Source organism: Trichomycterus rosablanca, chromosome 17, assembly GCF_030014385.1.
Source record: "Trichomycterus rosablanca isolate fTriRos1 chromosome 17, fTriRos1.hap1, whole genome shotgun sequence".
Lineage (NCBI taxonomy): Eukaryota > Metazoa > Chordata > Actinopteri > Siluriformes > Trichomycteridae > Trichomycterus > Trichomycterus rosablanca.
In genome coordinates, this window is record NC_086004.1 from 9,410,635 (window position 1) to 9,428,512 (window position 17,878).

At 39.7% G+C, this 17,878-nt stretch overlaps 1 protein-coding gene and 1 non-coding gene across 3 annotated transcripts in view; one reads left to right on the forward strand and one right to left on the reverse strand.

Moving 5' to 3' along the window:
* Positions 1 to 14,250, reverse strand: part of dennd5a (DENN/MADD domain containing 5A) — a 54,366-nt gene extending 40,116 nt beyond the window's left edge. For both annotated transcript variants that reach the window (XM_063012695.1, XM_063012694.1), the window contains exon 1: positions 14,149 to 14,250. In XM_063012695.1, coding sequence (XP_062868765.1) covers positions 14,149 to 14,248 — 100 coding nt within the window. In that variant the 5' untranslated portion in view covers positions 14,249 to 14,250. The remainder of the gene's footprint in view (positions 1 to 14,148) is intronic.
* Positions 991 to 1,047, forward strand: LOC134331970 (U7 small nuclear RNA). Its single transcript, XR_010015196.1, has one exon. It is a non-coding gene; the product is annotated as a U7 small nuclear RNA (small nuclear RNA).
* Positions 14,251 to 17,878: the final 3,628 nt, after the last annotated feature.

Sequence of the window (17,878 nt, forward strand, 5' to 3'; positions counted from 1 at the left end):
AGTGTCTCTGACATTGTGTCCTCATATGAAATGGCAGAGAATTAAGTTTGAGACTCACGTAATGTTGAGTTCATTGTTTATACTAAAAAATACCAGGAGCTTTTATTATGAATATCTGATCTTCATTTGCATGAACCACGCACACAATTTGATTCACACGTTTCATATAGCTACCATCATCGAGAAAACCTTGCAAAACAATTCCTACTTTAATAATTCTGTAGTCTATCTATTTTCTCAGCCGTTCCAGTTAGGGGTTGCCAGCGGATCGTGATCTGCATTATTGATTTGGCATTATTGTTTTTATGCCGGATACTCTTTCTAACACAACTCTCCTTATTTATTATGTTGTTTTATATAAGTTTCCCTTTTCTTTAGATGATTTGTTTGATTTACATTAACCAGCTGTTTTTTAAATACTGTGTTAGAGATTTATCCTACCTAAAACACAACTGTTAGTTTATTTATTCATACATAGTCTGTTTCACTGGCTGAAAGGTAGAAAACAACCTAGACAGGTCTTCAGTTTATAACAGAGGAAAACTAATTAACCTGACTGCTGTAGGACTGTGAGAGGAAACAGGAGCTCCTGAAGGAAACCCATGCAGACACGGGGAGAACATGCAAACTCCACACAGAACTGAACCCAGGAGCTTCTTACTGTGAGCTATTTAAGCTATTATAAATAACAAATATAATCTAGTATTATTTATTTACAGTTTCCTTAAAAAGATGAACTAGCAGAGTAGTGTGTATGTAATGAAAATTTAATAACAGTTCATGTAATAAAACACACCACCAAGCACTGCTAACAGAATATGTTTTAATTTACAGATTTTCTAGCACTAGCAGGGCCTGTAATGTTTTAACACCGCTGAAATGCCATGTATAATTTGCATATTACACACCCACTGCTTGGTGTATGTTGCCACCATCAGTAATAAAACCTTGCCGAATCATCCCATTTTGATGAGCATTAGTTCATGTCAGGAAAATTTGCTCTTTTAGTATTTGTCTAGCAGGGTGCTATAAAACTCAGGACCCCACATCTGGTTTAATAGAAACAAAAATATGCTTATTACCATATCATGCAACAAGTACAATTATATTGGGAGATGTTTATAGAACATATAGAACTTAAGTCATTTACATTTTCGGCATTTAGCAGATGCCTTTATCCAAAGTGACATTTACAGTATATAGTGTGAGCAACTAAGGGTGAAGGGCCTTGCTCAAGGGCCCAACAGCAGCAACCTAGCAGTGGTGGGGCTTGAACCAGCAACCTTTGGATTACTAGTCTTGTTGGATTACTCTGTTAAAATACAGCCTGATGCAAGCAGTGTTTTCTTACTGATTCCTTAAGATTAAGGTTCTAAAACATTCTAAAAACCAGAGAACAGCTACAATTTATTAATATAACCAGTTAATTAATTTAATAACAAGAGAAACCCTCTTGTGATCTGATTATGACAGCACATGTAAAACATCCCATTAAAAGCTGTTGAAACTATGCCGCTCAGGTGGCGCAGCGGTAAAAAGACACGCTGCAACCAGAGCTGGATTCGGAGTACCTCGTATCGAATCCAGCTCTGCCTCACCGGTTCGAGGCTGAGTGGCTGTATGAGCAACGATTGGCCGGTTGCTCGGGACAAAGAACCGGATGTGGGTCTCTCTCTGTCAGAATGCAATTACGACCTCTGCCAGCTGATTAGAGGTGCCTGCACAGAGATGAGGAAGAGGGTGTGTCTCTCCACATGCAACGCTAGGTGGCGCCAAACTCATCAATGTGTGGGTGGCAAAAATGCATCCAGCTGCTGCCCATGTTTCAGAGGAGATATGGGTTAGCTTCTCCTCGGTCAGGGCAGGGTTCGACATAGACAGAGAGGATGCGTGATGCAAATTGAACAATTGGATGCGCTAAAGGGGGAGAAAAAGGGAAAAATGTAAAAAAAAAAAGCTGTTGAGTTCAATTTGCAGTCGTGTTAAAAAAAGATCTAATATCATGAAGAAACTTACTTAGATGCATTAATAAATGCTGATGCTCTTCTACATGTGCATGAATAATTCACCAGCAGGAGAAGTGAGGAGATGCACTCAAACGAAAGCTCTTTTAAAAGACATGTTATTTAGAAGAAGATTAAGCAAGCAGGGGTGCATGGGAAACTCCAGGGGGGTTAGCATTTCAATGTGAGTTTGTAAGTGTATAGCCCAGCTGCCTGTGCCCAATGCACTAGAGGTCTGGTAGTGCAAACAGGCCGTGAGCCAGCCAATCACAGCTTTTTCTGCAGGAGGCTCTTTTTATATGTATGCTAATAAAGCCCTCGCTCAGTGCCCTGTCATTGGGGATGATGGGGTGGGGGCGGTTAGATAGACATTCTGGATCATGCTGGGTTTTTATAGACACCCTAATGATTGGATATTTATAATAATAAAGCATATTATGTACGTTATAGCTTTAGAAAAAATGGTATTATTTACCCATAAAGTCTTTAAAAAAAGCCCAAGACCATTACATCATGGTGTCTGTTTTACATTTACTCAGGATTCATATCCCAGTATTCCTCACGCTAATCTAAATAATCATTTAGCCCACTCACTCCTGTAGGCCATCTGCTAGCCCATGTCTCTTAATGAAGGTGTGGTGTATTTTAACATGGGCAGCTGTACAGCACTTTTTTTTGTTTTGTTGCACACAAAAGTTCTAAAGAACCTATCAAACAAACATATGGATAAATGAGTAAAGTCGTCCCAATGCAGCTGAAGATGAGAACTGTGTTTGACCGTATTTGTAGTTAAAATCTGTAGCTTGTTGCTAGCTAAAAAGTAAACTCTAGCTGGAAGTGTAATTGGAGACATTTATTATGACAATGCATCAAAACTTTATTTCTCCCACCACTATTCATTAGTTAGGAATTTATCCCTCTGTTAGGTTGGTGGTGGTGTGATATCAGTGTATTTTTAAACAGATTGGATTTCTATTTTCGAAACTTCTAATTTTAGTGACTAAAACATAGTTTTTTTGTGTGGAAGGGTTTACCAGAATGCAAAGTACAATTACATGTTTGAAACTCTGGAATTTAGTGGACTGGGCCTTAGTGTTCTAGTTCTAGTTCTAATTTTGTTTAGTGTTCTAGTTCTAGCTCTAATTTTGTTTAGTGTTCTAGTTCTAGCTCTAATTTCTTTTAGTGTTCAAGTTCTAGCTCTAATTTTGTTTAGTGTTCCAGTTTTAGCTCTAATTTTGTTTAGTGTTCCAGTTCTAGCTCTAATTTTGTTTAGTGTTCCAGTTTTAGCTCTAATTTCTTTTAGTGTTCCAGTTCTAGCTCTAATTTTGTTTAGTGTTCCAGTTCTAGCTCTAATTTTGTTTAGTGTTCTAATTCTAGCTCTAATTTTGTTTAGTGTTCCAGTTCTAGCTCTAATTTTGTTTAGTGTTCTAATTCTAGCTCTAATTTTGTTTAGTGTTCTAATTCTAGCTCTAATTTTGCTTAGTGTTCTGGTTCTAGCTCTAATTTTGTTTAGTGTTCTGGTTCTAGCTCTAATTTTGTTTAGTGTTCCAGTTCTAGCTCTAATTTTGTTTAGTGTTCTGGTTCTAGCTCTAATTTTGTTTAGTGTTCTGGTTCTAGCTCTAATTTTGTTTAGTGTTCCAGTTCTAGCTCTAATTTTGCTTAGTGTTCTAATTCTAGCTCTAATTTTGCTTAGTGTTCTGGTTCTAGCTCTAATTTTGTTTAGTGTTCTGGTTCTAGCTCTAATTTTGTTTAGTGTTCCAGTTCTAGCTCTAATTTTGCTTAGTGTTCTAATTCTAGCTCTAATTTTGTTTAGTGTTCCAGTTCTAGCTCTAATTTTGTTTAGCAGGAGCCGGTAACAGATGGGGCAGAAAAGGAATACAATCATATCCAAAACTTCATCTCAGAGTTCAAACTGATCTCCATCATTTGGTAATAATAAAATCCTGAGCATGATAATTACACAACCACAGCAAACTCAATCTTTTATTAATGCTTGAGGAACCTGACTCATCATCAAAATAGTGAATCAATTATATAAATGGCATTTATAGTTATGCATGATGACTGATCAACAGGAAGCTCTGATTAACATCAGCAGATCTGAGGTGGAAATGCCCTACACCAGAAAGTAATGTTTTTTGCTGAAATTACCACCAATGATTGCTAGTGAGACATTCTGACAGCTATTTCACTTCCAGCAAAGCGTTTAAAACACCAGTCAATGTCAGGATTGTTAGAACAGTAAAGCGGATCATTTGGGTGACAGCACCATTTTATTAAGGTCACCACCACCTCTGAAACCTGTGTTTTAGAACAGCCTAAATTGGTATTGACTTGTTGCTGTAACCTACGTTCAGACCGGCAGTGTCATCCAAAAAAGTCAGCACCATGGTAGGACAGTATACTTTACTGGCTGGTATCTACAAAGCGTATAAAACAAAACATCCTGATCACAAATCCGATTTCTTCCCACCCAATTTTTACCACAAATCAGACATAATAAAATAGACAAAATAAGACAAAATAAAAACACATGGAGGAAAATCACTCTATATTCTATAATTTTCGTCCCTGAGTGGTCCATCAATGTCTGTGCAGTCAACATGACAAGAAAATTTTGTTCTATGGAGTCGCTGACGCCTATTTGCGGGAGTTTGACATCAAGACAATGTGTTTCTCTTCCATCTCTAGTAGCACTCTGCTAAATGTTTAAATCGCGTACTTCCATACTAAACATGCAGTATGCAAGAGAGGGTAGTGTGTCCGAATACATAGTATTCATTAAACAATATGCAAAGAGTACCCAAACTACCTACTGCATGGGCAGCCATTTTTGAGTATGTAAACAACTACTATGCAAACTACGGTCCGCTAATCTGTCCCATAATTCAACTGGAGCTGCAAAGGCGTTCGTAGCGAATAAGAAAGATGACGGAAAGCAGAGTAAGATGAACATTAAAAATGTTAGGATTAAGTACAACCCCTAATAATTGTTAGAACTGTGGCAATGTGACGTCATGCATCATGTGACGTAGGTATGATGGCGTATGTAATACGTACAAGGTTGCGTCCACACTGCCTCGAATTTTGTACGTACTGTTTAAGTATGCAATTTTGGATGCAGCCCTAAACTTTGTGCAACTTTTGCGACTCCGCCCACTTCACATCACCATTGTTCGCGCCACCTCCTGTCACCAGAGATCGCCAGCTCTGATTAAAAAATGACTGACAGCTGGATGCTTTATCGCATCGCATCGCATCACTGCTGGTCTGAATGTATCAACTATCTGACCGAGCATGGCCCTTCATCAAAGAGTCCGCCTCTGGTTGATGGACGTGCTTTTTGAACTAAAACAATAAGAAACATTTAAATTTAGTTAGTATTCCCAATTGCATTGTTAATCTCCACCTCATTAACAACATCTGTACCATACTGGCTGAGGAAGACTATGTGAATATGCTAGTTTGCACTTTAGTTGCTCTGCAGTGCTAGTTGTACTAGTTTAGTGAAAGTTTTTTCCCCCAATTTTCTCCCCTAATCTAGTCGTGTCCAATTACCCTGATTGCATCCTCCACTGATTCAACCCTCCACCGTTGACTGAGGACGCTTCTCAACTGACACACGCCCCCTCCGACACGTGTTCCGGTGCTCAGTACAGACTGCATTTTTCCCCTGCACGAGTCGAGTTCATATACACCGATCAGCACTGTGCACGGAGAACCACACCCTGAACAGCATTATTCCTCAGCCCTGTGCATGCGCCATCAATCAGCCAGCAGTGGTCGTAATTGCACCAGTTATGAGGACCCATGATCCGGCTTGCCCCTAACCCTATGAACAACAGCCAATCATTGTTCATGCAGCCGCCCAGCCCAGTCGGATGGCAGAGCTGAGATTCGATACGATGTATTTAAAAACCCAGCTCTGGTGTGCTAGCGTATTTTACCGCTGCGCCACCTGAGCGGCTCTAGTTTAGTGAAAGTTGACAATGCAATGAGGGAATTGGACTTAGTAATACAATAAGGGGGATCAACTTTATATTTTTGGCCACTGGTTGTGAATTAGAGCTTTACCAAAGCTATATACTGTAGATGACAGTCAGGTGTTTTACACCCCGCTGTGTACCACGCAACGTCTCGATCGCCTTGATTCTCCACTCAGAACTCAGGGAAGACAAGCATCAAGACTCTTCTCTGTCCAAACATCCGAGTCTCTCACTGTCTTTAAAAGACTATTAAAAACCCACCTCTTTACTAAGCACTTAAGCTGAGAACTAACATGTACTTACTATGCTCTAATTCATTTCTTATTTCCTAAAAAAATTCTAACATGGTTTCAGCAGATTTGTGTTCTTGAAATGTTGTCTATTTTAACTAGAGTAGGGAAATGTTTACCGTGGTAGCACTTCTGTAGGTCGCTCTGGATATGAGTGTCTGCTAAATGCCAAAGATGTTAATGTCAATGTAAAATGTCCACACAGTGTCACCCAGTGTCAGACTTAACCAGACACTAAGATGTAACACAATTTCTGCACAATTTGCAGCTGTATTCCAACAATCTACTAAACGACAATGAAGCAGAGAAAGCCAGAAATGCCTCTCTACGCCCGCATAGATTCTGCATTCTTTCTGAATCTCATGCACACACATACCCAATCAACATTCACAAATGCGGCCTAGCAGCGCTGGCTTCCATTAAACTGCCTGTCTGCTCTAAACACACTGTCAAGAAATGCAAAGGCAAAATGGTCACGTGAGTATCGGCTAAAAGGAACGTTTTTTTCCCTTAAAAAATAAAAAAAGAAATGTAGCTAGGCACAGATTACTTCCTACTATGTTCCGCTGCCCAGATCTGCTCCAACAGAGCTGGCTTTGTGGAGTGTTTCAGTAGGAGTGGGTGTACTTCGTCACCCCTGTGCAGTGTAGGAGGGGAGAAACGAGGGTGAGAAATGCTCTCAGCTTGGTTGTGGACATGACCTGCTTGGCTAAAGGAGCTTGTAGGTGAGGTTGTGCAATAATATGAATCAGGGCTGCAATGTTAATGCTAAATTGTAAACTATCAATGAATTGTCTTGGTCACACTAAACCAAATCGCAAAATTCACTTGTACTTTACTAACATGGACTACAGCAAGGTTTTTAAAACCCTGGGTCGCAACCCTTGGGTGGGTCATAAGCCAAAAAAACATAAACACAAAATTAACTTGTACACAAACACCTCTTGTGGAGGCTTTATGTTACATCTTGTAAACCACAGTGGGACCAGATTGCCACCATTTTTATTAACTAAGTATATTTTATTTTGTGTTTTGTTTTGATGCATTGTTTGTGTTGCCTGGGTCATCGTAAAAATCAGGGACAAAATGTTGATCGTGGACTACAGGATACAACAGTTACTGCTTCTTCATACTATGCGGTTTACTAAGCAGTAAACTATTTAGATCAAAGACCTGAAGACAAAGCATGGCAGATACATGGTAAGTTCCTTAAAACATCACATTTAACCCAACCCATTTAAAACAGTGCTGCTTTATGGTACATATGTGTTAAACATACATGTTATGTAATATATTTATTGTATGGATCACCTGGATTCTAAGATCCCCAGTTAGTTAAAGCAAAGTGACTGGAAATTAAACACTAAATAAGAAACGGAGCATCAGCCAGCTGTAAAATGCACATGTGCAACTTTAAAGCTGAGACACGTTATGTTTGTTTATGAGCTCAGGGTATCAGTAAACACCTAAGCCATCTGTGTTTACACTTGTCTATTGTTAGGTATGTATTAGAAAATATTCAGCATCAGCATTAAAGATGTCAAAAATATAAACTTGGCATTAAAGCATAATAAAAATACATATTTTTGTTTATGCATTTTCTCCCGACTTCTTAGCGCTTAGATTGAGGAGAGCAAGACTGACACTCGCCCATTCCAATATGTGAGCAGTAGCCGATGCAGCTATTTACTTGCACGAGGTGAGTGCATATGTGGATCAGCTTTGTGTACAGAGAGCCACACCCTGATCAACGCATTGTTCCTCGACTCTCGTGCATGCACCATCAATCAGCCAGCAGAGGTCGTAATTGCATCAGTTATGAGGTCCCTATCCGGCTCCCATCCTGTTTGAACAACATCCAATCGTTGTTCATGTAGGCACCCAGCCCAGCCGGATGGCAAAGCTAAGTTTTAAAGCAACAAGTTCCAAATCAGCAAGTCAGCTCTGCTATGCTAGCATGTTTTACCGCTGCGCCACCTATGTATTGAATCTGTTTTGAGAACTCCTGCAGTTTCTTTCTCTTTAAGTCTCTGTTCATGAGCGCCAATCCTGTGAAACTCTGTTCAAAGTCAATGATGTGTTGAGGAACATTAGTGGTCATTCATAACAGTCCACCAACCAAAAATATATCCAGCCAACAGCGCCCCGTGGGCAGCGTTCTGTGACCACTGATGAAGGTCTAGAAGATGACCAACTCAAACAGCAGCAATAGATGAGCGACTTTACATCTACAAGATGGACCAACTAGGTAGGAGTGTCTAATAGAGTGGACAGTGAGTGGACACAGTATTTAAAAACTCCAGCAGCGCTGCTGTGTCTGGTCCACCCATACTAGCACAACACACACTAACACACCACCACCATGTCATTGTCACTGCAGTGCTGAGAATGATCCACCACCTAAATAATACCTGCTCTGTGGTGGTCCTGGGAGAGTCCTGACCATTGAAGAACAGCATGAAAAGAGGCTAACAAAGCATGCAGATAAACAGATGGACTACAGTCAGTAATTGTAGAACTACAAAGTGCTTCTATATGGTAAGTGGAGCTGATAAAATGGACAGTGAGTGTAGAAACAAGGAGGTGGTTTTAATGTTATGGCTGATCAGTGTATATTGCAATATAACTGCACTATTTAGAATATCTACTAGTAGACACATAAGATGATAAATATGGTCATATCTCCAAGCGCTAACAGACAGCATTGATCAAACTATGGCTCATTTGTTGGTTGTTGGTTAGTCAGTTAATGTAGTGAAGAAAATCTTTGTGTGCGTTTCGAGATTCTTTTTGTCCAAGTGACCCAGATTTAACCTGCATTGTCAGCATTACCACAAAAGAGCAAGTTTCAGAAGCACATCTGGTCCTACGACAAATACATGCATTGGTAACTGGCAGCCCTGTTGCGACTGTGCCACCCTCTTAAAAAGCTACACTAACCCCCGAGACATGTGTGGCATCCCAGCTGATGAAGTGAGTCACCACAGAGAGAGCACTGGTTAAAGCATCATGTTAAGTGGCGCCTCTCTCATACGCTTTTACAGGACGGTCCTAATCACCTTAACAAGGCAGATAACGGGAAGTAATTTCAGGAATAAAGCAGGCGCTTGGCTCTGATGCAAAACACTACAGGTTCTAATCTGAGAGGAAACGTGTGACTGAAAATGGAAAGGATGTGTGTTTTATCAGATTGAGAAATACCACATTTGAGCACCTTATGTGACCTTAAAGTTGAGCAGCAGCACTCTGTAATGAGGAAGTAGCCTACTTGTTTTTCAGTAAGATCGCTGATTAAGCATTATGTCTTGGACTGTCATATTTTATGACAAACAAAGACAGTGTATGACCATCAATGCATAAGATTTAATAGAGGTTCCTTAGACACAGTGGCTTTCAAATATCTTATACTGTTTAAGGTCACAAAAACGGATTAACTACTGTCACACAGCTGTATAATCACATGTTTATGTCACAACTTGGTATATGTGAACCCAAACAATGATCATTTGTTTTAGGCATTAGGAACAAAATGAAAAACTGTAAGCTTTGCTCTTACCATTCCACTATAAAAGAAGTCAGAATGATGCTGTTACGGCTATTCTGATTTATAAATCAATTAATGGCAAAGTATGAAGAATTGTCAGCTAATAAAACATGTAAATCCTTTTCAAAATTGATTGAAAATGCAGTTTTGGATTAATTAAAAAAATTATTGAAACATCTGAGTTAAAATTTAATTTAATAGTTAAATCGATGTTCCACTCGTTCAGTCTCCTTGCTTGAGAAGTGCCGGTGATAAGCACGTCTTTTCCAACACTTTGTGAAGTGGATTCCAACAGAATAGACAGCCTCAGCAAGCTCTTCTTTACGTACTTCTTGCCACAGACAGTGGGAGCTGCTTTGGCAGAGGCAAAAATATGAAACCCCATCCAGCCTCCCCTCACTTAGACACGGCCAACTGAGACTCGGCAGTGGTGGGATAGCATGTTTCAGCTTATGTTGATTTTGGAAATGGGCAGAAAGTGGAAATACACAACCCATTGGTTTGTAACTACTAAGCCCATAACTCTCCCAGCAGAGGTTCAGAAGATTGCCTCCCCATTAAACTATATTTAAATTAAGTAGTTTCCTAAAAATAAAAAATGATATCTCATGAGCTCTGATCAACGGTTTTCCTTCAGTAGTAGCTAAATAAACAAATGACTTGAATGTTTTTGTGTTTTGTAAGTACATCACACAAAGATCACATGATATTCAATGTGATTTTGAGGTAGAATATGCATCATGTGACCAACATCACAAGTTGTTTTGCTTCATCTGCTTCAAAGTTGTAGGTCAGGTTGGAAACTGCAAAGTTTTATGCTTCTTATGTTTCCAAAACATCTGGCAAGTCATAAAGGGGATTCATTTGCTGGCAAGCTGAATGTTGTTTGTTAGAAGTTGGAAATGATCGGTGGATTTCCAGTCACCCCAACCCTAATGCATGTACAAGTAAATGTTCAGTAGCATCTCCATAAACTGCACACACGCTCAAGTCACGTATATAATTTCCAATGCAGAAATGAAGGTCCATAAACAAGGGTTGCTAGATGTAGTGTAAAAAATAACATACATTAGTCTCAGCTTAGATGTGATAACTGTGATTTGCAGTGGTTTGAAAATATTACATGAAAGTACCAGAAATAAACCATTCATAAGCTTTCAATCATGCGTCATTCTGAGCAGCGTGTTCAAATCATCTCACGTCAGCCTGCTTGGAATATGAATCACCTCTTTGTCCAGAGTCTTCGTGTTCAGACCAACTGTGGTGGTACAGCAGTGCCGTAACAGTCAAAAAACTTGAATTTTACTTATTTTAATTTTGATTATTATTAGAATTAGAACATGGCAACCTCCCGTGCTAAAAGGCTAGCATAGTGGGGAAGTTTGTGCATCTGGCCAGAAGCACATGTGTAACCCAGGTGGCTATCCATTACCACTACACAAACCAATGCTTAACAAATAAAGCCACTGTTAAAATGTATTCTGACCTTAAAAACATATGACACAAAATCAGTAGGCATGTGAAGTAAATGTGGTTCACAAACTAGGATACATATTGTATCATATATGACATATATTTTTTCAATATAATGCATTCCTATAACAAAACACAACCATAAAAAGTAAAGTATAGTTGTTCTGTAGATAAATGAGCCATTAAGAAACCTGAGGACCCAAACAAAAGACAGGATGCTCTAGAAAAGTACTACACATATGGTCACCAGGAGTCAGAATGATAAAAATGAAAATGATGATAATAATAATAAGGATTCAACATACAAGCCCTGGGGTTTAAAATCACATATTTCCAGTCAAAATGCACAAACATTATGTGCTGAGCCACCACTAGCCTGAAACAATGAGAGGCGTCTAGAACAACACAATGGGTCTATTTAAAATTTGTGAATTACTGTGTAATAACAAAAGACCTGAGATAAATACAAGCTTAAAGATAATGATGTCACACAATACTGACGAAGCATTGTGACTGATTAAATCAGAGATAAATCAAAAAGGTGAGAGAAACTGGGATTTCAGCTAGAAACCCCATGAAAGGGAATTTAGTTTCGCTGCAGAAAGGGGGAAGTGTAAAACCACAGGAAATGCCACCCCCCTGTTTCTGCTTTTAAAATAGACCTATGCAAATAAAAGCTAATAAGCAAATAAACATGTACAGATGTGGATAGCATTCCCTTAAAATATATGTAAGTAAAGTCAAAATAGTGGTCAATGTGCTCCACTGTGTTAGCTAAATTACTAAATGATTTTGTTGGTCGTTATCTGGAGAAAGTAACAAATGCGCCCCATGTGTTTATGTTTTAAATTTAAATTTGTACGTCCTGGATAGTTGTTTATTACAATGTAAGTACTAAAGTTCAGCAGTGTAGCACCACTGTAAAGCTTGAAATCAATTTTTTTATTAATCTATCTTTAATGATGCATTTCAAAATGCAGCAGCTTTAATCTGTCACTGGTGTCACCCTTTGTCAACAGTCTGTATTTATTCAATAGGATTACACCAATATGTGAAGTTAGTAGTTTGTTCTTGTAGCAAGATTTCCCTAATGTGCTGAATGTTCTGAGGTAAGCCTTCTTTTAATAAAACATGTTACTGGTGACACATTAACTGACTTCACAGTCCCTGGTGTCATAGTCACTGGTATCATACTATCACACATATACTATATTATTTAAAATAAATAAAAACTATCAAATGATACATTTATGTAAGTACTGTGTGTGTACTGAGGAGTGAAGCAGGGCTTTAGTTACTGGACTATAGATCCTGAGATTGATGATTCCTCCAAGGCACCACTGTTGGGCCCTTGAGCAAGGCCCTTAACCCTCAATTGCTAAAACTGTATTCAGTCTCAACTAAAACTCACTTTAATTAAAAACGTTTCTGTAGGTCAGTTTTTTCTTTCCATAATGTCCATAATTTCATTTTAATTTTTTACTATTTGTCTATGCTATTTTTTGTATATATACAAAATTCAGTCTAGCGTGTTACATTTGTACATCATCTGTATAGTCTTGTCTGTATATTGTATTGTTTGTATACTGTAGAGAGATAACAACAGCCGAAAACAAATTCTTTGTGTGTGTAACATACTTGGCGAATAAAGCTGACTCTGATTTCCTCTGTTTTCCCCTGTTTTCTTACAATGTCTATTCTTCAAATGAAAATAAAAATGCACCATGAATAGTATCTGTTTCCAAGCTTTTAAGAATTAATAGTGATTTGTTTTTAATCTTGTCCAGTGTGATAGTAATGACTAATTTATTTAACTAACTTCAGGTAGGTATGAGAATAAACTATGACTACGAACTTTGCAGTGTGAAAGTAGACTCCCAGTAGTTTCTAATAAAAAATATTAAATTTCATGCACTCATTTCTACTAACAAAACAGAACGGGACATTTTTAACAGCTTTTCAAACAATTTCTAACAATAATTAAAGGATAGGGAATTTTTATGCAATATTTAATGTGTTAGTATGAGGAAAATATTAAAGAAGTAGGTTTTACTGCTGAGAAAATAGCAGCTTTCTGTGTAACTAAGTGTAGTAGATGTAACTAAGATGCAAAAATCAATTTTTTCAGTGAATATCAAAAATATATGGCACATTGTGCTCTGATGCTCTGGTTAGAAGTCTATGTAGGTGGCTTAATAACAATAACAATAATAATAATAATAATAATTGGATATGTTTAACCCTAAATTCCACTTAAATCAGACAGTGACCCTGATAGATATCAAAAGCATAAATGTGTCTTTTGTGCAAAGTGGATTTAGGAAGGAAATCTGTGTCAATTCCCCAGCCCTTTAACATGTACAGTACGTGGTTGGTATTATTATTGAGTTTTATTGAAGTGCAGGAACGGATTTAACTGTAAAACTGTGTTCATTTCAAGCATTTCGTATTATTAAAAAAAGAAAACACAGTTTTGTTTTTCTACAATCAATGCAAAACCTGGATGATTAGTATCAACTGTGCGGAACACTGTGATCAAGCGGTACATCTATGGTATCGGGGTAAAAGGAAGGCCAGAGCTGTTCAGAAAAATAAACGAGTCTGTTTGAAAAACGTGATTTTAGATCACAATAATGAGTTTATTTAGGGAATATGGTGTAAAGTAAAATAGATATTTGAAATATTATGTAACAGAGCACTCAAATGTTAAAATCTAAGCGTATTTTCATGCCGTATTGGAAACGTAAACACAACGCACACAATTAAATGTATAGCAAGAACAACATCAATTCCACATAAAGCAGATGAAAATCATCAGTAATGAAAAATGGCTGGCAGTGCTTTAATCTTACCGGACAGCTCGTCTGGTTCCAATCCGCTCTCGGTATCCAGTCCGCAGATAACGAAGTAATCGGCGAACCGGCAGGAGTTGGAGCTGAAGCCGGTGCTCATGTTGAAGCAGGACCGGTGCTGCTCGGAGCATATTATACTAGATCACATATTATACAGGAGCGCGGTTCGATCCGCACAACCATCACATCACACAACGTTTTCTATCCTCTAAATCACGGCACAGAGCCGTACAGCCGAGCGAACTGCATTGTGGGCCTCGAATTAGTGATGTGTCGTTTGCGAAATAGTCGGTTCTGTGAGTCGGTTCTTTTGGGTGAACAAGAGCCGACTCTCTATTGAGCGCTGCTTGTTAGAAGAGTTTGTTCCTGTGACCAGAGGCGATTTAATCTGCCTGTGGGCCCAGGGGCTACAGCTGCTTGTGGGCCCCCACGTATACTGTAGTTTTCATAAAATCAGTACACAACGCAAGACAACAGAGTTCATGAGTGGCAGCTCATGGGCCCCAGTACAAAGAAAAAAGAAAAAAAATTATATATATATATATATACAGTATATATACAGGGGTTGGACAAAATAACTGAAACACCTGGTTTTAGACCACAATAATTTATTAGTATGGTGTAGGGCCTCCTTTTGCGGCCAATACAGCGTCAATTCGTCTTGGAAATGACATATACAAGTCCTGCACAGTGGTCAGAGGGATTTTAAGCCATTCTTCTTGCAGGATAGTGGCCAGGTCACTACGTGATGCTGGTGGAGGAAAACGTTTCCTGACTCGCTTCTCCAAAACACCCCAAAGTGGCTCAATAATATTTAGATCTGGTGACTGTGCAGGCCATGGGAGATGTTCAACTTCACTTTCATGTTCATCAAACCAATCTTTCACCAGTCTTGCTGTGTGTATTGGTGCATTGTCATCCTGATACACGGCACCGCCATTGGATGCACATGGTCCTCCAGAATGGTTCGGTAGTCCTTGGCAGTGACGCGCCCATCTAGCACAAGTATTGGGCCAAGGGAATGCCATGATATGGCAGCCCAAACCATCACTGATCCACCCCCATGCTTCACTCTGGGCATGCAACAGTCTGGGTGGTACGCTTCTTTGGGGCTTCTCCACACCGTAACTCTCCCGGATGTGGGGAAAACAGTAAAGGTGGACTCATCAGAGAACAATACATGTTTCACATTGTCCACAGCCCAAGATTTGCGCTCCTTGCACCATTGAAACCGACGTTTGGCATTGGCACGAGTGACCAAAGGTTTGGCTATAGCAGCCCGGCCGTGTATATTGACCCTGTGGAGCTCCCGACGGACAGTTCTGGTGGAAACAGGAGAGTTGAGGTGCACATTTAATTCTGCCGTGATTTGGGCAGCCGTGGTTTTATGTTTTTTGGATACAATCCGGGTTAGCACCCGAACATCCCTTTCAGACAGCTTCCTCTTGTGTCCACAGTTAATCCTGTTGGATGTGGTTTGTCCTTCTTGGTGGTATGCTGACATTACCCTGGATACCGTGGCTCTTGATACATCACAAAGACTTGCTGTCTTGGTCACAGATGCGCCAGCAAGACGTGCACCAACAATTTGTCCTCTTTTGAACTCTGGTATGTCACCCATAATGTTGTGTGCATTGCAATATTTTGAGCAAAACTGTGCTCTTACCCTGCTAATTGAACCTTCACACTCTGCTCTTACTGGTGCAATGTGCAATTAATGAAGATTGGCCACCAGACTGGTCCAATTTAGCCATGAAACCTCCCACACTAAAATGACAGGTGTTTCAGTTATTTTGTCCAACCCCTGTATATATATAGTCTAGTAACGTTAAGCAGGTTACAGATTCCCAAAATCCCTTGCTGTGCACTCACTGTGTATTGTGATTACATGCATTCTGATATTTTATTGTCTTTTAGTTATTTTTATATTTTACTTAACGAAAACATTGCCGTGTTTTTTTTTACTTTCGCTATCGCCGCACTTTACCGCTAGCATTAGCCACTTGCTACCGTAGAGGGTCGGCTCACCTAGCCGCTGTCCGGTGGGGATGTTACGGGTCTTTTGCTGTGCGGTGGTGGAGGTGTGGGAATAAACACACACGACAGGGTAGAGTCACTTTAACTGTTTAGTCAGGACTTCAATGAGCGTTACAGCACTTTAGACCGCCTAGTTCCAGAACCCGAACTTCAACGCTGGGATCATAAGGCGAGACTCATAAACAAAACTAACTGCAGAACGTCCGAACACACGTGTATAAACCTGGTGCTGCATTCTGATTGGCTGAGCTGAATGTCACTCACATACTAGCTCTAACGTTCACGTTGCTTAACTGAAACCACCAATCAGAATTACGGCAGCTCGTTTATCTGGCCAATCACCAGTCAGAAATATGAATAACGTGTAAATGATTTTGTAAGCTTCCCCATTCTTATTAACCAAAATAACTAACAAAATAAATAAAAAATAAAACAGCCAATACGGGGCCCTCAATTATTCGGGGCCCCTGGGCTGAAGCCCAGGTAAGCCCGTGCATTAAATCGCCCCTGCCTGTGACCAACTGTCTTTTGAGCAAAAGGCGCTTTTCTGACCGCCTGGAGAGCCTTGTTTCTGTGTTACTCTATGCTTACAGCTTGTCTGTGTTAATATATATTTAAAGCATTATTATTGTTCTTATCTTCAGCTGTATCACATAACACATCTAACATTCATTTACATTCATTCTCAGCATTTAGCAGACGCTTTTATCCAAAGTGACTTACAGTACTGTGACAGTATACAATCTGAGCAATTGAGGGTTAAGGGCCTTGCTCAAGGGCCCAACAGAAGCAACCTGGCAGTGGTGAGGCTTGAACCAGCGACCTTTTGATTACTAGTCCGGGTGGCACGGTGGCTAAGTGGGTAGCACCGTCGCCGTCGATCCCCAGGTGGGGCGGTCCGGGTCCTTTCTGTGTGGAGTATACATGTTCTCCCCGTGTCTGCGTGGGTTTACTCCGGGTTTACTGCGTGCTCCGGTTTCCTCCCACAGTCCAAAGACATGTAAGTGAGGTGAATTGGAGATGCTAAATTGTCCATGACTGTGTTCGATATAACCTTGTGAACTGATGAATCTTGTGTAACGAGTAACTACTGTTCCTGTCATGAATATAACCAAAGTGTAAAATATGACGTTAAAATCCTAATAAACAAACAATTACTAGTCCAGTACCCTAACCACTAGGCTATGGCTTGCCCCCTGTATCTCAAACGTTTAAATAATTTCTTTTTAAAGGTATCAGCTGCTATAAATGAAACCCCCCTAGTTGTAGAAGAAATGTATTTAAATATCTTGACATTAGGGCGGCACGGTGGCTTAGTGTGTAGCACTGTCGCCTCACAGCAAAAAGGTTCAATCCCCAGGCAGGGTGGTTCGGGTCCTTTCTGTGCGGAGGTTCTCCCCGTGTCTGTGTGGGTTTCCTCAGGACGCTCCGGTTTCCTCCCACAGTCCAAAAACATGCAGCCAGGTTAATTGAAAACACTGAATTGCTGTGTGTGTGTGTGTGTGTGTGTGCGTGTGTGTGTGTGTGTGTGTGTGCGTGCCCTGCGATGGACTGGCATCCCGTCCAGGGTGTCTATCTATCTATCTATCTATCTATCTATCTATCTATCTATCTATCTATCTATCTATCTATCTATCTATCTATCTATCTATCTATCTATCTATCTATCTATCTATCTATCTATCTATCTATC